At 56.2% G+C, this 20474-nt stretch overlaps 1 protein-coding gene across 3 annotated transcripts in view; it reads left to right on the top strand.

Moving 5' to 3' along the window:
• The window catches only part of P2RX5 (purinergic receptor P2X 5), a 21029-nt gene extending 1560 nt beyond the window's left edge, over positions 1 to 19469 (top strand). The window contains exons 2-12 of one of the 3 annotated variants that reach the window (XM_073004595.1): positions 2785 to 2935; positions 3560 to 3631; positions 3916 to 3991; positions 4073 to 4169; positions 4447 to 4527; positions 4840 to 4978; positions 5561 to 5694; positions 6203 to 6296; positions 6621 to 6686; positions 10359 to 10441; positions 18814 to 19469. In XM_073004595.1, coding sequence (XP_072860696.1) covers positions 2785 to 2935; positions 3560 to 3631; positions 3916 to 3991; positions 4073 to 4169; positions 4447 to 4527; positions 4840 to 4978; positions 5561 to 5694; positions 6203 to 6296; positions 6621 to 6686; positions 10359 to 10441; positions 18814 to 18823 — 1003 coding nt within the window. In that variant the 3' untranslated portion in view covers positions 18824 to 19469. Of the gene's footprint in view, positions 1 to 2784; positions 2936 to 3559; positions 3632 to 3915; positions 3992 to 4072; positions 4170 to 4446; positions 4528 to 4839; positions 4979 to 5560; positions 5695 to 6202; positions 6297 to 6620; positions 6687 to 10358; positions 10442 to 14913 lie in introns of all 3 variants that reach the window. The other 2 variants (XM_073004594.1, XM_073004596.1) reach the window with 2 other exon arrangements.
• Positions 19470 to 20474: the final 1005 nt, after the last annotated feature.

Raw genomic sequence — 20474 nt, 5'->3', positions numbered from 1 at the left:
AGGGAAAACAGGAATTATTTAACTACATACAAGTATGAAAATTAGGAAATTAGGCCGGCGCGGTGGCTCAAGCCTGTAATCCCAGCACTTTGGGAGGCCGAGACGGGCGGATCACGAGGTCAGGAGATCGAGACCATCCTGGCAAACACGGTGAAACCCCGTCTCTACTAAAAAGTACAAAAAAACTAGCCGGGCGAGGTGGCGGGCGCCTGTAGTCTCAGCTACTTGGGAGGCTGAGGCAGGAGAATGGTGTGAACCCAGGAGGCGGAGCTTGCACTGAGCTGAGATCCGGCCACTGCACTCCCGCCTGGGCGACAGAGTGAGACTCCGTTTCAAAAAAAAAAACAGAAAAAAAAAAAAAAATTAGGAAATTGGTGGCCGGGCGCTGTGGCTCATGCCTGTAATCCCAGCCCTTTGGGAGGCTGAGGCATGTGGATCACCTGAGGTCAGGAGTTTGAGACCAGCCTGGCCAACATGGAGAAACCTGTCTCTACTAGAAATACAAAAAAATTAGTTGGGCGTGGGAGGGGCGCCTGTAATCCCAGCTACTCGGGAGGCTGACGCAGGAGAATCTGTCTCTATGGATTTGCCTATTCTGGATATTTCGTATGAATGAAATTGTATAGTATGCGGCCTTTTTTTTTTTTTTTTTTTTCTTGCTTCTTTCACTTAGTGTGATGTTTTCAAGGCTCACCCATGTTGTGGCATCTATCAGCTCTCCATTTCTCTTTGTGGCTGAATACTCTCCCGCTGTGTGGGGCTGCCACATTGTGGTCATGCGTTCATTAGTTAATGGACATTTGGGTGGTTTTCACACCACTGGGTGTGGTGGCTTATCCCTGTAACCCCAACCCTTTGAGAGACTGTGGTGGGTGGATCACTTGAGGTCGGAAGTTCAAGACTAGCCTGACCAACATGGTAAAACCCCGTCTCTACTAAAAATTCAAAAATTAGCTGGATGTGGTAGCAAGCGCCTGTAATCTCAACTACTTACACCAGTGCACTACAGCCTGGGTGGCAGGGCGAGATGCTGTCTCAAAAAAAAAAAAAAAAAAGCACGCTTCTAAGAACATGCATGTACAAGTTCTTTGTGTGGACATGTTTTCAATTTTTAAATTTTTATTGTTATTTTTTTTTTGAGATGGAATTTTGCTCTTGTTGCCCAGGCTGGAGTGCAATGGCGTGATCTCGGCTCACTGTAACCTCCGCCTCCCGGGTTCAAGAGATTCTCTTGCCTCAGCTTCCGGATTAACTGGGATTACAGGCATGCGCCACCATGCCTGGCTAAGTTTTGTATTTTTTTAGTAGACACAGAGTTTCACCATGTTGGTCAGGCTGGTCTCGAACTCCTGACCTCAGGTGATCCACCTAAGCCTCCCAAAGTGCCGGGATGACAGGCGTGAGCCACCGCGCCCGTCCCGTGTTCTCAATCTCTTGGGAATTTTCTGGCTCATGTGGTAACTCGATCCTTAACATTTTGAGGAACTGCTAAACTGTTTTCTACAATAGCTACCTCATTTTACATCCCTATCAGTGATGTATAGGGGTTCTAATTTCTTCACAACCTCATCAACACCTGTTATCTGTAGGGTTTTTAAAAAATTACAGTCATCCTAGTGGAAGTGAAGTGGTGTTTTATCGTGGTTTTGATCTCCATTTCCCTAATGACCAATGGTGTTCAGCATCTTTTCATATGCTTAATTGGGCATTTGTGTATCTTTTTTTTTTTTTTGAGAAATGTCTATTCAATTCCTTTGCTCATTTTTAAACTGGATTGTTTGCCTTTTTATTGTGAAATTATAAGAGTTTTAAAATATCTTCTGGATACTAAACCCTTACCAGATGCATTATTTCAGATGTGTTCTCTCATATTCTGTGGGTTGTCTTTTCACTTTTTTGAGAGTGTTTTTTGATGCATGAAAGTTTTAAATTTTTATGAAGTCCAACTTACCTACTTTTTCTTTTATTGCTTGTGTTTTTGGTGTCAAAAAGTATGGGATTTGTACTCTTATTTCATTATTTTGTTGTTTTTGAGGCTGGGTCTCACTCTGTCACCCGGGCTGGAGTGCAGTGGCACAATCACGGCTCACTGCAGCCTTGACCTCCCAGGCTCAAGGGATCCTCCCGCCTCAGCCTCCCGAGTAGCTGGGACAACAGGCTGGTACCACCATGCCTAGATTACTTTTTTATTTTTCATAGAGATGGGGTCTCACTATGTTGCCCAGGCTGGTCTCAAACTCCTGGGCTCAAGCGATCCTCCTTCCTTGGTCTCCCAAAGTGCTGGGAGTACAGGCGTGAGCCACCGTGCCTGGCCTGTACTCTTATTTTGTAGAGTGCCCCTCAGTCTGGGTTTGTTTGAGGTCTCATCGTGATTGGTTTCAGATTAGGCACCATTTCATCTAACCATCATCACAACCCCAGAGGGAGGCACTGTCACCCCATGTTATGTATCGGAAACTGGCTTGCCTGGGGTCACCAAACCGGTATGTGGTTGAGCTGGTTTCAGCCCAGGCTTGTCCACTTGGGGCCTCTGAGTGGACTGTGGTCTTTGCCTCTTTAGAGCCCCCATCTCTGGGGTTGCTTGTCGCCTCTGCTGCTTGCAGGACTGGGTTTTAGTCAGCAGTGGGAGGTGGCCCCTGCCCAGGAGCTGGTGGGACAGGTGGAGCTCTGAGCCGGCCCCACCTCAAGTAAGAGTTGCTGTGACTCGTACCCGACCCCGGGCCTGGGGGAGCTCCCTGAAGGCAGCAGTGTGGCTGATGCTTACGTACCGGTCCCTTCCCACAGATGGGTGTTCCTGGTAAAGAAGGGTTACCAAGACATCGACACCTCCCTGCAGAGTGCTGTCATCACCAAAGTCAAGGGCGTGGCCTTCACCAACACCTCGGATCTTGGGGAGCGAATCTGGGATGTCGCCGACTACGTCATTCCGGCCCAGGTCTGAGTCCCCACCTAGCACTGTGGCGAGGGCTGGCAGGGCCTGCCTGGTTCGGGTGGGTCACACCTCAAGCTTCTTGGGTACCCAGGGACCCCCAGGGACCCCCACCCGTCATCTCCCTTGGCCCAAGACAGCTGCCGGGGCTTGCAGAGAGCGACCCTGTCCAGATCCTACCTCCCAAGCCAAACCCCTCTTTGACTGCGCCGCGGACGACTGCTCTATTCTCTCTGAGTCTGTTGAGAACAAATGGGATCCAGAGAACTTTCAGGTCCTTGTGAGTCAGGTGGGCTGGCACAGAGAACCCCCCTTCTAAGTCACTGCCTCTGGGAATAGCTCTCCAGCCTGTTCACAATTGGCCAGGGCCAGGGCAGCCTGAGCCCTGCCCCCGCTTCTCCCGGATCCTGGGGCAGTGGGGGTTTGTGAGTCTGGAGGAGATATATCAATAGGCATCTACTCGGGGACTGTGGGCTCCATGAACAGGTGGGCAGAGTCCACCGATTTTGTGGCCCCATTATCCCCAGTACCCAGGCAGAGGGACCACCCTCTTCCAGGTAATGCTGGGAAGGCGGGGGTGGTCCTTAAGAGGGCGGGAGGAGGTTCCTTAGTACCTCTCTGGTTCCTTAGGGAGAGAACGTCTTTTTTGTGGTCACCAACCTGATCGTGACCCCCAACCAGCGGCAGAACGTCTGTGCTGAGGTTTGACGTGGCGAGGGGCCCGGCCCGGGCGTGGGGGTGGGAGAGCCACCGGCCGTGGTTGGGGTCTACTGTCTTCTGAAGCAAGGGTGTCCGTCCACTCCGAGGGTCTCAGGAGGTTGAGTGCGCCCGTGTGTGGTTCCTGAATTATATGGGGAGGAAGCAGGTTCTCAAAGTGTGTGTGGCCCAGGTCAGAGAAGAACCCCTATTCTAACTCCCAGAGTGGGACTCGGATCTGAGCTGGGGGGATCCCACCCCGCATCCAGGTGCTCCTTCTCTCCCGGCAGAATGAAGGCATTCCTGACGGCACATGCTCCAAGGACAGTGACTGCCACCCTGGGGAGGCGGTTGCAGCTGGAAATGGTGAGGGCCTGGAGCGGCCAGGGGCTGAAGGAGGACTTGGAGTGGGAGGCTCCTGGCATTGATCCTGTCCCACCCCTGCAGGAGTGAAGACTGGCCGCTGCCTGCCGAAAGAGAACTCGGCCAGAGGCACCTGTGAGATCTTTGCCTGGTGCCCGGTGGAGACAAGCTCCAGGCCGGTGTGAGTGGCTGCAGCCTCAGGACCCTGAGGGGTTTCCCGGCCCCCACGCACTGGGTCCCAGCCTGAGGGTGGAGTCCTGCCCACTCTGGGAGCCTCATGCTGAGGGAGAAGTCAGGCTGTCCCAACAAGGCCGGACAACCTCCCCAGCATGAGCAAATTTACTGTTCTTGGCAGAGGCTCCAGGGGACCCAAGGAACAGGCCTCACGCTGGCCCAGGCCTGGGGAAGGGGCCAAGGGGTGGGGCCTCCTGGACAGGCTGTTCTGGGTTGGTTTTCAGGGAGCCAGTCCTGAAGGAGGCCGAAGACTTCACCATTTTCATAAAGAACCACATCCGTTTCCCCAAATTCAACTTCTCCAAGTATGTGGGCTTGGCTACTGGGGGCCAGGGGTGGGCCTTGGTCCATGAGGGGCCTAGGCTGGCCCTCCTTGGGTCTGTGCCTGGGGTGTATGTGTGTGTGTGCATGTGTGTGTGCGTGTGTGTGTGTGTGTGATGTCTGCATGTGAATAAACGGTGGGTGACACTGGGGCGCCCCTTCCCCCTGCTGTTAAGTAGGGTGCTGCTGCAGGGAGCTGTCAGGACTCAGGTTGGTGAGGGATGGAGTGACTCCTGGCCAGGCCCGGGAATATTAAGTCTTACCTCATTTCTCGGCTGCCTGTGGCCTCCACTCAGGAGCAATGTGGTGGACGTCAAGGACAGATCTTTCCTGAAATCCTGCCACTTTGGCCCCAAGAACCACTACTGCCCCATCTTCCGACTGGGCTCCGTGATCCGCTGGGCTGGGAGCGACTTCCAGGATATAGCTCTGGAGGTGGGTGGGGTGCATGAAGGGAGCCCTCCCTGAGGGCTTGGGGGCGCTGGGACTGGCTCTTCGAGGAGGAGAGTGTAGAGGAGGAGGGTGTGGACGTGTGGACGGACTCGTGGGGCAAGGGTGGCTCTGCAAAGTCACCTGCCCCCAGGGACTCATTGTTTTCAGAATTGGCTGTGGCACACAGGCAGGCTGTCGCAGCACTCAGACCACGGGCACTCAGTGAGAGCCAGCCCTGGCACCTGCTGTGCAGTTCTGAGTCCTTGAGGCACCAGCTGCAGGTGAGGCAGAAGGAGCTCCTTTGGCACACCCTGGCTGGAGTGTGAAGTGCCTGTCCAGAGGAGATGCCCACCCTGGGTGGCTTCCTTCTCCCTGAAGAATGAGGGAGGCAGCCCTGGGGCTGGGGCGATGCAGTGTTCTCAGCCGCTCCATGGGGGGACTAAGCCTCCCAAAGGGTGGTCTCGAGGAGCTGACCTCGTGCCTGAGCACCTCCTCCTATTGTCCAGTGCCGGTGAAGGGCTGGCCTGGGATGCTGTCGGTCTCCGGAAAGCTCTGTGTGCTGACCGTAGTCTCTCTTTTATCAAGGGTGGTGTGATAGGAATTAATATTGAATGGAACTGTGATCTCGACAAGGCTGCCTCTGAGTGCCACCCTCACTATTCTTTTAGCCGTCTGGACAATAAGCTTTCAAAGTCTGCCTCCTCTGGGTACAACTTCAGGTAACCGCTGCCTGTGCCCCCTTGTGACCTGGCCATGATCAGTGGCACTTCTCTGGGTGCCGGCACCATGAGACCCCTTCCTGGGGTGGGCGTCAGAGCGGGAGGTGCAGGGACAGATGACCGAGGAGAGGTGTGGACCCCAGCAGAGCGGCCAGCGACCAAAGCTGGAGGTGCCCCGGGAGAGGAGAGCACCCCTTTGCCTGTTCTCTTGGTGAAGCCGAGTCTTACTGCCTCTGCTGCATCCGTTCCGTCCGCGCCTCGGCGACCCAGGGCTTGCTCAGAGTGGGCGGGGAGGCCCTTGCTCCTCAGGGAATGTCTGGCAGGGATTTCAAAGAGTTGGATGCGTCTTTGTTTTTGGCTCGGTGAGAGGGTCTGCAAGCCGCTCCTGGGGCTGCTCAGAGTCAGGGTCCCGGGAGTCCTTCTAAGTCCCCAGAGCAGCCACATCGGTGCTGCCAAAAGAGGGAAGGCCAGGCAGGCTGAGGCCTCCCCGGGCTCCTGCCTCCCTCAGATTTGCCAGATATTACCGAGACGCGGCCGGGGTGGAGTTCCGCACCCTGATGAAAGCCTACGGGATCCGCTTCGACGTGATGGTGAACGGCAAGGTGTGTGTGCCTTCTCCTGTTCTGAGGCTGGGGCATGGGGGACGTTGGGAGAGTCCCTGGGGGCCCCCACTGTGCCTTCTCCTGTTCTGAGGCTGGGTGGTGGGGGGTGGGGGATGTTGGGAGGGTCCCTGGGGGCCCCACTGTGCATTCTCCTGTTCTGAGGCTGGGTGGTGGGGGGTGGGGGATGTTGGGAGGGTCCCTGGGGGCCCCTCTGTTCTGAGGCTGGGCAGGAGGGGGCGGGGGGGGGCGGGGTACGTTGGGAGGGTCCCTGGAGGCCCCACTGTCCACCCTGCCTCGCTCACTCGCCTTGTCTGTGTCTTCCAGGCAGGGAAGTTCAGTATCATCCCCACCATCATCAACGTGGGCTCTGGGGTGGCACTCATGGGCGCTGTGAGTACCTCCCCTCCCTACCCGCTTCCCACCCTCTCGCCTGGCAGCTGCACTTCAGGAGGAACGTGTCCCAGTGCCCCCAGAAAGAACCAGAGCTGGCAAGATCAGAATGGGCGTGGGAAAAGAGGGCTTTCTGGGATTTTGCGCTCTGCCGGCTGTCCCCAGGTAGCAGTGACAGCCGGAGTCTCTTTCCAGAGCCAGGGAGGCATGTGCCGGCAGCTCTGCAGCTGTGGGTGGGTTTGAGTCAGTCCCCAGCCAAGGCGTGGCTGGGATATTCCTGGGATCCCAGGTGAGTCCCTGAACTTCTAGTCTTCATCTCTACTTCTGCTAAAAGAGGGCAGGATTAGGCCGGGCGCAGGGGCTCACACCTGTAATCCCAACACTTTGGGAGGCTGAGGCGGGTGGATCACCTGAGGTTGGGAGTTCAAGACCACCCTGACCAACATGGAGAAACCCCGTCTCTACTAAAAATACAAAAATTAGCCAGGCGTGGTGGCAGGCGCCTTTAATCTCAGCTAATCAGGAGGCTGAGGCAGGAGAATCGCTTGAACCCGGGAGGTAGAGGTTGCGGTCAGTCCAGATCACACCACTGCACTCTAGCCTGGACAACGAGAGCAAAACTCTGTCTCAAAAAAAAAAAAAAAAAAAAAAAAAAAAAAAAAAAAAAAGGCAGGATTAGGCTGCAGACAGTTTCTTAGCCTGAGTGCTGCTGACTTTTTGGGTTGGATAATTGGGTTGCTGTGGTCTTACACACATCCTCTGACGTGCCGTTAAACATTCTACAATGCGCAGAGGGCTGTCCTGGGTGTTGTAGGATGTTTTTGTTTTATTTTCTATTTCATATTTCACACTTTTCCAGTCTGATAATATGTATTTTCCCAGACCCTGAGGATGTTGATTTCAGAGACAGGGTCTTGCTCTGTTACCCAGGCTGGAGTGCAGTGGCATGATCATGGCTCACTGCAGTCTTGAATTCCTGGGCTCAAGTGATCCTCCCGCCTCAGCCTCCCCAGTAGCCAGGGCTGCAGGTGCACCACCACGCGTGGCTAATTTTTAAATTTTTTATAGAAATGGGGTCTCACTATGTTGGCCAGGCTGATCTTGAACCCCTGGGCTCAGGCAATCCTCCGGCATTGGCCTCCCAAAGTGCTGGGATTACAGGCGTGAGCCACCTCACCCGGCCCGTTGTAGGATGTTTAAGAGCGTTCCCGGTTTCTACCCAGTAAATGTCAGGGGCACCCTCCCCTGCAGTTGTGACGGGCAGAATACCAGCTGGCTGAGAACCACCCGACTGAAAGGCTGAGAGGCAGGGAAGACGGCCCTGCGACTCTTCCTTGGAGGTGGCCCTTCAGTGGGGCCGAGAGGGGCTCGCAGGGGAGGAGGCGCAGGCGCTGAGGGCAGGGAACGGCGTCCCGAGTCTGCGCTGCCCCTTGGTCCTGAGGGCAGGGAACGGCGTCCCGAGTCTGTGCTGCCCCTTGGTCCTGAGGGCAGGGAACGGCGTCCCGAGTCTGCGCTGCCCCTTGGTCCTGAGGGCAGGGAAAGGCGTCCTGAGTGTGCGCTGCCCCTTGGTCTTCTGGAGTTTTTGAAAGCCATGGGAATGGTCAGTGGGTGGCTGGTGGCTATCCCAGCAGGTCCCTGTCCCAGGTTTCCGGCGGCCTCTTCCCTCGTTCCTTCCCTCGTTCCTCTGCCGGCGCACGCAAGACAACCCCACTGGAGGAGTCCATCGGGACCCGGGGTGACTTTTGTTGAGGCCGGGAAAATTGTGTCCTGCACCAGGACTCAAAAGAGACCACGCTTCTGGGAGGGGGTCAAGAAAAGTGAGCCCCACATGGATCCCTAGCTGCAGACAGTCGCTGGGAGGGTCCCAGATGTTTGCGCCTGTTGCTTTCTTAGAGGGAGGCCCACCTTCAGCCATCGCTTCTCTTTTTCTTTTTTTTTTTTTTTTTTGAGATGGAGTCTCGCTCTGTTGCCCAGGCTGGAGTGCAATGGCACGATCTTGACTCACTGCAGCCTCTGCCTCCCAGGCTTAAGCAATTCTTCTGCCTCAGTCTTCTGAGTAGCTGGGATTACAGGCACGCGCCACCACACCTGGCTAATTTTTGTATTTTTGTAGAGACGGGGTTTCACCATGTTGGCCAGGCTGGTCTTGAACTCCTGACCTCAGGTGATCCGCCCACCCCAGCCTCCCAGTGCTGGGCTTACAGGCGTGAGCCACCGCGGCCAGCCCAGTCATCACCTTCTGGTGAGTTAAGTCGGAGCATCCTCTGAGGACAGACCTGTGAACTGGAGGTAATGGTGCAGAAAGAGGTAGTGGTCAAGGTTAGGTTTGGGGTTGGTCTCTGGGGAGCAGGGAATTAGTAAGCAACATTTTTGGCATCTGGGGGATGGATGTGCAGCACCCAGGGTCCGGGGGCCAGGATTCCTTGCTGGCCCCTCCACCGACCCTTCCCACCTCCACCCTCCCCCGTCATTCAGACCCCAACCCCGCCTTGTGCTGTGGGTGGAGTCGCCCTCTGCTGGAGGACAGGGGCAATTGCATGACCCGCTCTGGTCCTAAGGGCACGTTTTGGGTTCGAGGGGCTGAGCTGGGGTCGTCCACCTCATCATCTTCCTTTTTGTTTGTTTGTTTGTTTGTTTTTGTCTTTTTTGAGATGGAGTTTCGCTCTTGTTGCCCAGGCTGGAGTGCAATGGTGCGATCTCGGCTCACTGCAACCTCCACCTCCCGAGTTCAAGCGATTCTCCTGCCTCAGCCTCCCGAGTAGCTGGGATTACAGGCACCTGCCACCACGCCCAGCTCGTTTTTGTATTTTTAGTCGAGATGGGGTTTCACCATGTTGACCAGGCTGGTCTCAAACTCCTGGCCTCAGGTGATCCGCCCGCCTAGGCCTCCCAAAGCGCTGGGATCACAGGCGTGACTCACTGCACCTGGTACCCGTCATCTTTCTTTGGCCAGCATCGTAGTGTCCTTGCTGGTTAGAACCCTTCCAGCCCATCTCACACTACCACAGGGATCTTTCTAAATGCCGAAATTCGGGCTGTGGTGCCTCCGCCTCACCTAAAGGATGAGGATCAATGCCTCGGAAACATTCTAAGAAGCCTAGCAGGCTGGTCCCCATCCACCTCTCCAGACGTGCCTCTCCCTCTTCCCGCACAGGCCCCGCGGCATTTGTTCCTCCCCCCTCGAATGTCCTTCCGCCTCTGCGTCTTGTATCAACTCCTCTTTAGTCCTTAAGGGCTGAATAGGGACCCTCCCCAGGCTGAGTCAAGTCCCGTCTGGGTCGTCATCGACACGCCTGTCTCCAGCACCAGAGGGAGAGTCCCCAGGAAGCCTCTCTTGTCCAGATCCTCCCTGTGCCTCGGTGCAGGCCCTGGCATCTGCTGGGTGCCCAGCAAACGTGTTGAAGGAACGATTGGACGGGGTCCGGGTGGTGCGGGGTCGGGGAGCGCCTGGCCTGTGGGATCCGGGGAAGCTCCGGTCCAGCTTGGGCTCCACCACGGACCGGCTCTGAGGTCTCGGACAAGGGTGCCCCTTCCTGAGCCCAGTTTCCTTATCTGTTAAATGGGGACAGTGAGGCCTCCCTTAGGGGCTGTTGCAGGATCGAACAACAAGGGGCCCCAAATGAGCAGTGCTCTCGGAGGTCTAGCATTCTGATCAGACACCCTCTTTTGCAGGGGGCTTTCTTCTGCGACCTGGTACTCATCTACCTCATCAAAAAGAGAGAGTTTTACCGCGACAGGAAATACGAGGAAGTAAGGTCAGTTCTGCTTTCAGGCCGCGGTCCAAGTGCAGGCCTGTGGAGCGCCCCCCTGGCTTTGCACCTTTACCCCGATGTGAATATTGACGGCTGGGGTGGGAGGCAGGGGCTGGAGGGCCCGGGGAGGAGCAGTGTTCTGAGTACATGCTCTACAGAACCGGATTCGGCCTCGGCAGCAGTGGGAGGAGAGGGCGCTGTGGGCCACGGGGTGGGAGATGGAGTTCACAGGCTCCGTCTGACTCCGGACAAGTCCCAGGCCTCCTTGGGCCTTGGTTTCTCTATCTGGGAGATGAGAGAGCTGGTCTACGAATCGAATGGGTGTCTGCAGCACTTTTGTTTTGGGATTCTTGGACTTGGTGATGCTGGTGGGCCGGGGCTGAGGGAAGCTGGAGTAGTAAAGGAAAGGAAAGTGGATGGCTTTTTTTTTTTTTTTTTTTTTTTTTTGAGACCAAGTTTCACTCAGTCGCCCAGGCTGGAATGCAATGGCAGCATCTCGGCTCACTGCAACCTCCGCCTCCCGGGTTCAAGCGATTCTCCTGCCTCGGCCTCCTGAGTAGCTGGGATTAGAAACATGCACCACCACGCCAGGCTAATTTTGTATTTTTAGTAGAGATGGGGTTTCACCATGTTGGTCAGGCTGGTCTCGAACTCCTGACTTCAGATGATCCACCTACCTCGGCCTCCCAAACTACTGGGATTACAGGCCTGAGCCACTGCGCCCGGCTGGAAAGCAGATGTTTTCTTCTGTGCAGAGGCTGTTTCCGGAGTTTCCCGGGCCCTGGGTTCGGTGGGGTGTGTGTGTTCAGAGCGGCAGAGCACAGCATGGGTGGGGAACCCCGATGACTGTGGGTGGACGGGAAGGGGAAGGGGCTGTGGCTTCGGCCTTTGAGGAAGGCTTTCTGGAGAAGCGGGGATCAGAATGGGAGTTGGGGCAGACACCTTAGTGCCCCCACAGCCTGGGACAGTGGGTGTCGGGTCTGCCTGTGTCATTCACCTTGCTGCACTCCAGCTGTGGCCTGAACCCCAGCCCTGGGTTATAGGGTGTGCCCTGACCCAGGCCGAAGGCTGAACCCCAACCACAGTCCTGACTGTGCTGCTGGAGGAAGCAGGGTGGAGGAGGTAGGGTGGAGGATGCAGGGAGGAGGACGAGGGGTGGAAGAAACAGGGTGGAGGAAGCGGAGTGGAGGACGCAGGGTGGAGGAAGTGGAGTGGAGGACGCAGGGTGGAGGAAGCGGAGTGGAGGACGCAGGGTGGAGGAAGCAGGGTGGAGGAAGTGGAGTGGAGGACGCAGGGTGGAGGAAGCAGAGTGGAGGACGCAGGGTGGAGGAAGCGGAGTGGAGGACGCAGGGTGGAGGAAGCGGAGTGGAGGACGCAGGGTGGAGGAAGCAGGGTGGAGGAAGTGGAGTGGAGGACGCAGGGTGGAGGAAGCGGAGTGGAGGACGCAGGGTGGAGGAAGCGGAGTGGAGGACGCAGGGTGGAGGAAGCAGGGTGGAGGAAGTGGAGTGGAGGACGCAGGGTGGAGGAAGCGGAGTGGAGGACGCAGGGTGGAGGAAGCAGGGTGGAGGAAGTGGAGTGGAGGACGCAGGGTGGAGGAAGCGGAGTGGAGGACGCAGGGTGGAGGAAGCGGAGTGGAGGACGCAGGGTGGAGGAAGCAGGGTGGAGGAAGTGGAGTGGAGGACGCAGGGTGGAGGAAGCGGAGTGGAGGAAGCAGGGTGGAGGAAGTGGAGTGGAGGACGCAGGGTGGAGGAAGCGGAGTGGAGGACGCAGGGTGGAGGAAGTGGAGTGGAGGACGCAGGGTGGAGGAAGCGGAGTGGAGGACGCAGGGTGGAGGAAGCAGGGTGGAGGAAGTGGAGTGGAGGACGCAGGGTGGAGGAAGCGGGGTGGAGGACACAGGGTGGAGGAAGCGGGGTAGAGGAAGTGGAGTGGAGGACGCAGGATGGAGGAAGCGGGGTGGAGGACGCAGGGTGGAGGAAGCGGGGTGGAGCAAGCCGGGTGGAGGACACAGGGTGGAGGAAGTGGAGTGGAGGACGCAGGGTGGAGGAAGCGGGGTGGAGCAAGCCGGGTGGAGGACGCAGGGAGGAGGAAGCGGGGTGGAGGAAGCCGGGTGGAGGAAGCCGGGTGGAGGAAGCAGGGTGGAGGACGCAGGGAGGAGGACGAGGGGTAGAAGAAGTGGGGTGGAGGAAGTGGAGTGGAGGACACAGGGTGGAGGAAGCCGGGTGGAGGATGCGGGGTGGAGGATGCAGGGAGGAGGAAGCCGGGTGGAGGGCGCAGGGTGGAGGAAGCCGGGTGGAGGGCGCGGGGTGGAAGAAGTGGGGTGGAGGAAGCGGAGTGGAGGATACAGGGTGGAGGAAGCTGGGTGGAGGAAGCTGGGTGGAGGAAGCAGGGAGGAGGATGCGGGGTGGAGGATGCAGGGTGACAGCCTGCAGGGTGGAGGACACAGGGTGGAAGAAACGGGGTGGAGGAAGCAGGGTGGAGGACGCAGGGTGGAGGAAGTGGGGTGGAGGGCGCAGGGTGGAGGAAGTGGGGTGGAGGACGCAGGGAGGACAGCGCGGGGTGGAGGAAGCCGGGTGGAGGATGCAGGGTGGAGGACACAGGGTGGATGAAGAGGGGTGGAGGACGCAGGGTGGAGGAAGCCGGGTGGAGCAAGCCGGGTGGAGGACGCAGGGAGGAGGACACAGGGTGGAAGAAACGGGGTGGAGGAAGCAGGGTGGAGGGCGCGGGGTGGAGGAAGTGGGGTGGAGGACGCAGGGAGGAGGACGAGGGGTGGAAGAAGTGGGGTGGAGGAAGCGGAGTGGAGGACACAGGGTGGTGGAAACAGGGTGGAGGATGCAGGGTGGAGGATGCAGGGTGGAGGACGCAGGGTGAGGCTGTGGGAGGGGCTGCTGGTGCTTTAGCCCCCAAGGTCCCCCTTAGCTCCCGAGTCCCTGGCTGGCCAGGGGTGCGGGCTGTGCCATGCCAGCACTCAGATGATAACAGTGCCCCGTTACACAGCACTCACTCTCTGCCCAGAACCCCTCTGTACTCCTTGTATTTGTTAAGTCATTTAAGCAACTGAATGAGGTAGACACTGATCTTCCCCATTTTACAAATGAGGAAACTGAGGCACAGAAAGTCTCAGTGATTTGCTCAAGTCACACAGCTGGTGAATGGCAGTGCTGGGATTTGAATCCCAGCAGTGTCTGTAGGATGCAGTTCTCCTAAGTTACTCTGTCTTCGCCGAACGTCTCTGTGCTCAGATGACCCCCCAGCCGCTCTCCTATGTGCGATTCTGGGGCTGCCCCGGCCTCGGGAGGGTGCTGGCCGTGCTGCCGGGGGGTCCTTGGGCTGCGCCTCCTGAGGATGCTGGCTTCCCTGCAGACGAGGCTCAGCCTGCGTGGGGAGGGCGTCTGGCTGGGTGGGGGGCCTGTCTCGGGCCTCCTCTGCGTCTGCCTTGCGGAGTGCCTGTGCAGTGAGCAGGTGCCTGGCCCTTTCTGTGCCTTGTTTTCCCTTTTTTCCCTACCACTGGGGGCCGGACACCTCCTGCTCAGTCAGACTGGGGTTCTGTGACTCTTGTAAACCACATCCCAGGTACTCACTGACCTGGGTGGCCTTTCCCCTGGCCCAGCTTTTGTTCCTTGCTGGTTCAGGAATTGGCAGCGTTCAGCTGGGAGCTGGGCCCGGGCAGGGAAGGAGTAAGAAATAGACTGGGCTGGGCCGGGCGCGGTGGCTCAAGCCTGTAATCCCAGCACTTTGGGAGGCCGAGACAGGTGGATCATGAGGTCAGGAGATCAAGACCATCCTGGCTAACACAGTGAAACCCCGTCTCTACTAAAAATACAAAAATGTAGCTGGGCGCAGTGGCGGGCGCCTATAGTCCCAGCTACTCGGGAGGCTGAGGCAGGAGAATGGCGTGAACCCGGGAGGCGGAGCTTGCAGTGAGCTGAGATCCCAGCCTGGGTGACAGAGCGAGACTCTGTCTCAAAAAAAAAAAAAAAAGAGAAATAGACTGGGCTGGAGAAGAGTGAGGAGAGAGAGAGGCAGGGGTTGCAGCAGTGGGGCAAGGAGGCTGGAGGTTAGGGGTCCGTATGGGGTAGGCCCAGAGCATGGCAGCCCTCCTGTGCTCCCTGAGTTGACTCTTACTTTCTGGGCGCTCACTTGAGCTCCTATTCTGAGCAAGTGGGAAGCCCGACTGCCTGGTTCGTCTTGGCTGAGCCTCGCTGCGGCTGTGGGAGGCTCCGGACTCACAGGCCCACGCTCCAGCTGCCACTGCAATTGCTGCTGCTCCTTGCGGGGGCAACTCCAGAGGCTTCTGCCTGAGCATCTATGCATGCTGGGCTTCCGCAGGAACCCTGGCGGACTGCACTGTCTCTGAATGCTCTGCCTGCCTGCGATGCTGCCCGGAGCGGAGCGGTGCTGCCTCTGGTGAGGCTGGCCTACCCACCGGCTCCCGACAGTCCTCTCTGCCCTGTGCGCCCCTTCCCGCCCACACACAGGTCTGGCCATTTGCAGAATGCACAGGCGAATTTGGAGCAGCTGCAGACAATGGAGACGTAGCCAGGGCTGTTGGCTACCAGCAGCGTCGCTGAAGACGTTGGGGCCGGAACCACCCGCAGCTCTGAACTGGGAAGAGGAGTCTGTGCCTGCATGAGACAGGGGCTTCCAGGCGCAGTCATCTCTCCTGCACTTTGGGATCTTGCTTCAAGCTTTTCGTTGAGTGAGGAGGGGAGCCGCCTGATGGTCAGAGGGGTTCAGACCTAGAAGAGGAGTCCCTGGAGTCCAGGGAAAGGGGCAGGCCAGGGCCCTGAGTGGAAGTGGAATGTTCGGATTGTCCCTGAACCTGGCTGCACCTTCACTCATTCATACGTGCAGTAAACACGACTTGACGCATGCTGTGTGCTGGGCCCGCCCAAGAGGTGCTTAAACGAGACACTGGCCTGCCCTCAGGGAGAGGGGCACGCCTGTAATTCCTCCAAAGCCAACAGAGACGTCACAGCCAGGCCCAGCCACTCCAGCTGGCCCTCCACTAGCCTCTAGCAGAGTTTCAGAAATCTCTGCCGGGAACGGTAGTCGCTGGGAGAAAGCTCTTGGACAACACCCAAGGGGACATTTGGGCTTTGCCCCAAGGACAAAATTTAAAGGTGGCCATGGAGGCAACCAGGAAAGGACTGGAGCAGTGAGGAGGCAGCTGGCTCTTAGGGGGAGAAGCCAGCTCCGGGGCAGTCTAGGTAAGACGGGGAAGGGGAGGCAGGGAGGCCTCTGCTCCACCCGACTCCGCCAGCCTTGGGAAGCTCGGGGAATACGGACTTGCCCAGATGGGAGATGCAGGTGCCTTGGCCCTGACGAGCTCCTGCCCTCTCCCCAGCCCTCCCCAGAGGCTGGGCCTGAACTGCTAATGAGATCAAGGATGGCGCCACTCAGCAGGTGTAGACGGGCTGAGTTAGGGAGGCCCTCATTCCCCTCCCGCCGTCCCCACCTGTCCCGTGCCACACCCACTTGCTGCTCTCTCCCTCCATCGCTGTAGAGCCTTGCTTTTTATTTATTTATTTGAGAGAGAGTCTTGCTGTCTCGCCCAGGCTGGAGTGCAGTGTTGTGATCTCGGCTCACTGCAACCTCTGCCTCCCAGGTTCAATCAATTCTCCTGTTTCAGCCTCCCAAGTAGCTGGGATTACAGATGCCCACCACCACGCCCGGCTAATTTTTGTAGTGTTAGTAGAGATGGGGTTTCACCACGTTGGCCAGGCTGGTCTCAAACTCCTAACCTCAGGTGATCCGCCAGCCTTGGCCTCCCAAAGTGCTGGGATTACATGCGTGAGCCACCACGCCCGGCCAAGCCTTACTATTTAAAGTGGGGTCCAGGGACTGGAGCCTGCTAGAAATGCCGGTCCCAGCACCCCCCGCACCCAAATCGGAACCTGCTTTTCAACAAGATTCCAAGGTCGTTTGCGTGCACAGTGACATTTGAGAAGCCCTGGTTCTGAGGGAAAAAAGGCCAGCTTTGGTGGATGGAGCCAGTTTCTAGGTCAGACTTATAGGCATGCTATCAAGAGACCAAAAGGCTTCCTCCCCCACCCTGAAAGTAGCAGTATGCTCAGCTGATTTAAGTTAAAATATTTTGACTAGGTAACACTTATGATTCAAAGTTTCAAAGGTGCAAAAGAATAGTCGGTGAGAAGCAACCCTCCGTCCTCCCCGTGCCCCAGAGGCAGCCAGTGTTGCTAATGCAAGAGGCTCCCTGATTTTGCTGAGAACCTGCTTGGTTTCTTACACATCCACTCAGGTAATGAACTTCTGATGCTGGCGCTTAAGACTGAGTCTCCCCCGTCAAAAACGGACATGAAGTACGTTTCAGTGTTGGGCTTGGGAGCTGACTAGACCTCTTCTCCTGCCCCGTTGTCTGTGAGTCGTCTCCTTGTAAACCCAAAGTGAGAAACCTGGAGCTCAACCCTCATCACTGCCTGAGCCTCCCGGCAGAAAAGTCCCCAGCGCTTTCCTGACTTAACCAGACCCAATGCTGTCTGGCGGCTCCCTGGAAGCACCCTCTTTGGAGGGGTTCTCTCTGCACACAGAAAGGGGGGGGTGAGAGCATCCCTCCACTGAGGCTTTGGAGAGAAGGGGCCTGGCAGGTGTCAGTGACGCTGTTCCTGGGACCCAGGGACGTGGTCTCCAGAACAGAAACTCTCCCAGAGCAAGGAACTTCCTCACTTTGGGTTGTCTGGGAAGGGAACCTGCAACAAGCCTGTACTGCTCTCTGATTAGAAAGTAAAGATCGAGGCCGGGCCCGGTGGCTTTGGGAGGCCGAGGCGGGTGGATCACCTGAGGTCAGGAGTTCGAGACCAGCCTGGCCAACATGGTGAAACCCCGTCTCTACCAAAAATACAAAAATTAGCTGGGTGTGGTGGCAGGTGCCTGTCATCCCAGCTACTTGGGAGGCTAAGGCAGGAGAATCACTTGAACCTGGGAGGCAGAGGTTGCAGGGAGCTGAGATCACGCCACTGCACTCCAGCCTGGGGTGACAGAGTGAGACTCTTGTCTTGAAAAAAAAAAAAAAGAAAGAAAGTGAAGATCCAGGTGATCCACTCAGGTGTGTCACTTCCTCACTGAAGCAAAGCCTTGCACTTTATAACTTCGTGACTTTTCGGTTTTGGAGGAAGCAAAAAAGGCAGGGGTCATGGCTGCTGATTTTAACCAGACTTAGAAACGGCTGGCAGAAGCCACAGAACCTGAGGATAGTCGTACTGTTTGTTTCATATCGCAACGAAAATGTCTTCCTAGCCGGGCGCCGTGGCTCATGCCTGTAATCCTAGCACTGTGGGAGGTCGAGGCGGGCGGATTGCCCGAGTTCAGGAGTTCAAGAACAGCCTGGGCAACATGGTGAAATCCTGTCTCTACTAAAATACAAAAAATTAGCTGGGTGTGGCGGCATGCACCTGTAGTCTCAGCTACTTGGGAGGTTGAACAGGAGAATGGCTTGAACCTGGGAGGCGGAGGTTGTAGCGAGCCAAGATTGTGCCACTGCACTCCAGCCTGGGCGACAGAGCAAGACTCCGTCTCCAAAAAAAAAAAACAGAAAATGTCTTCCTACAGTTAGTCATTCCTTTAGCCAGGAAATGTTTATGGAGTCCCTGTGACGTGTCAGGTGTTGGACCAGACGCTGCTGAGACAGGGATGAGCAAGACAAACATGATCCCTGCCCTCGAGGGTGTCCAGTCTAGTGGGCGTTATCAAATGATCACGCCTGTCATTGCAGGCGGAATGGGCTGTTGGAGAGGTGAATGAGGAGTAGCCAGATAAAGTCTCCCCAAGGAAGCGACCTGTGGGTTGAAATCTGAAAGGTTATAGCAGCCTAACTAGGTGACGGGGAAGCATTCCAGGTAAGGGAAGCGCAGGTGTGGAGACGCTTTGACGTGGGAAGGAGCAACGGAGAAGCTGGGTGAAGGCGGCAGACAGGAGCCAGGTTTGGCGAGGCGTTTGTCTAATCAAGTTGACTGTCTTTAGCTGTGAGGGTTGCCCCTTTAGTCTTTGCTTCCTTAGAGGACTTACCCTCATTGTTTCTTCAAGGCCGGCCAAGCCTTCCAGTGACCTCCTGACTGCCTATCAGGGCCCCCATGCTCAGAAAAGCCAGAGATCCCGTGACAGCTTCCAGACAGTGTCACACTCTTCCAGTTTCCTTGCTTTTTGCCCAGCCCCCAGCTCCCACCATTTTTCTGCATAATCTTGGTGCAAGAGTGGGAGGCTCATTAATCTGATGGAAACTGGCTTTTAAATGGGGAGAAGTGAAGCAGGAACTGGAGCTCCTTTCAGACTTGGGAAAGCCCTTCTCCCTGGGCACTGGTTGCCTCACTGGGAGATGAGAGTGCCAGCCTCTGGAGCTCCTTTCTGTTCTGATATTCCAGGAGCACGTGAATTGCCTCTGCTTATGTTCAGGCCCCATCCTAAACCCAGCCGTCTAGCACCGAGCAATCCCAGGCCTTTGGGAACGCCATGATGCTGTCCAACGGGAAATTTGTACACTGGGTGCTATCGATGTCACATCACGGGGACCAGCCATGAAAGAGCAAAGTGACCTCCACGGCTGATGCTGGGGTCATCAGGACAGACCCATCATGGCTGTCTTTTTCCCCACCCCCTGCCGTCAGTTCTTCCTGTCTCCGGGGCTGGCTTCAACCTGGCTACAACCGTGGGAACGGGTTCTAAGTGGGGAACATGACTTCCTTCTGGAGTCCTTGAGCACCTCAGCTAAGGACCGCAGTGCCCCGTAGAGCTCCTAGATTACCTCACTTGGAACGGCATCGCGCATGTCTGGAGAAGGGCTCCATTTGGTTCCACCCCACTCTCCTCTCCAAGTGCCGCAGCTTCCCTCAGAGCATCCTCCCCAGTGGATCCAAGAACTCTCTCTCCTAAAGACACCACCTTCCTGTAGCTGTTTGCCCTTAGGCCAGTACATAGAATGAGTGGGGGAGATGGCAGACACTTTCTGGCACCTGCCCAATATATGTATTCTCTGACACTCTTATTTGGTCATAAAACAATAAATGGTATCAATTTCAAATGTGTCCTGACTTTCTTCCCCTCATGGCTTCACGTTTACCTGTATGTGTATATATATATATAAAGTGTATATACTATATATAACATAGTATATATAAAATATGTAATATATAGTGTATATATATATTTTTTGAGACGGAGTCTTGCTCTGTAGCCCAGGCTGGAGTGCAGTGGCACGATCTCGGCTCACTGCAGCCTCCACCTCCCAGGTCCAAGTGATTCTTCTGCCTCAGCCTCCTGAGTAGCTGGGATTACAGGTGTGCGCCACCACGCCTGGCTAATTTTTTTTGTATTTTTAATAGAGATGGAGTTTCACCATGTTGGTCAGGCTGGTCTCAAATTCCTGCCCTTGTGATCCACCCACCTTGGCCTCCCAAAGTGCTGGGATTACAAGCGAGAGCCACTGTGCCCGGCCCATTTTTACCCGTATTCTATTTTTTTTTTTTTTTTGAGATGGAGTTCTGCTCTTGTTGCCAAGGCCGGAGTGCAATGGCTCACTGCAACCTCTGCCTCCCGGGTTCAAGCAATTCTCCTGCCTCAGCCTCCTGAGTAGCTGGGATTACAGGCATGTACAACCACGCCCGGCTAATTTTGCATTTTTAACAGAGACAGGGTCTCTCCATGTTGGTCAGGCTGATCTCGAACTCCCAACCTCAGGTGATCCGCCCACCTCAGCCTCCCAAAGTGTTGGGATTCCAGGCATGAGCCACCGTACCTGGCCTTTTACCCGTATTTTGAAGGAAAATGTAGGAAGGCAAGATCAAAAGAGGCAGACACAAGAAACAATTAGTAAGCCATATATTATATCCTCATTATCTTGCAAGGAAATTCAAATTATGGAAATGCTTTAAATGAACAACTATTAAAATTATAGACTAGGAAGGCACTGATAAAACTGGTACTTTTCATTCAATTAGTGTAATCTAACACAACTTGAAATCGCTTGGAATCGGCCGGGCGCGGTGGCTCAAGCCTGTAATCCCAGCACTTTGGGAGGCCGAGACGG

This window comes from Chlorocebus sabaeus, chromosome 16, assembly GCF_047675955.1.
Source record: "Chlorocebus sabaeus isolate Y175 chromosome 16, mChlSab1.0.hap1, whole genome shotgun sequence".
In the NCBI taxonomy this organism is placed as follows: domain Eukaryota; kingdom Metazoa; phylum Chordata; class Mammalia; order Primates; family Cercopithecidae; genus Chlorocebus; species Chlorocebus sabaeus.
This window is presented reverse-complemented; position numbering and strand designations above follow the sequence as displayed.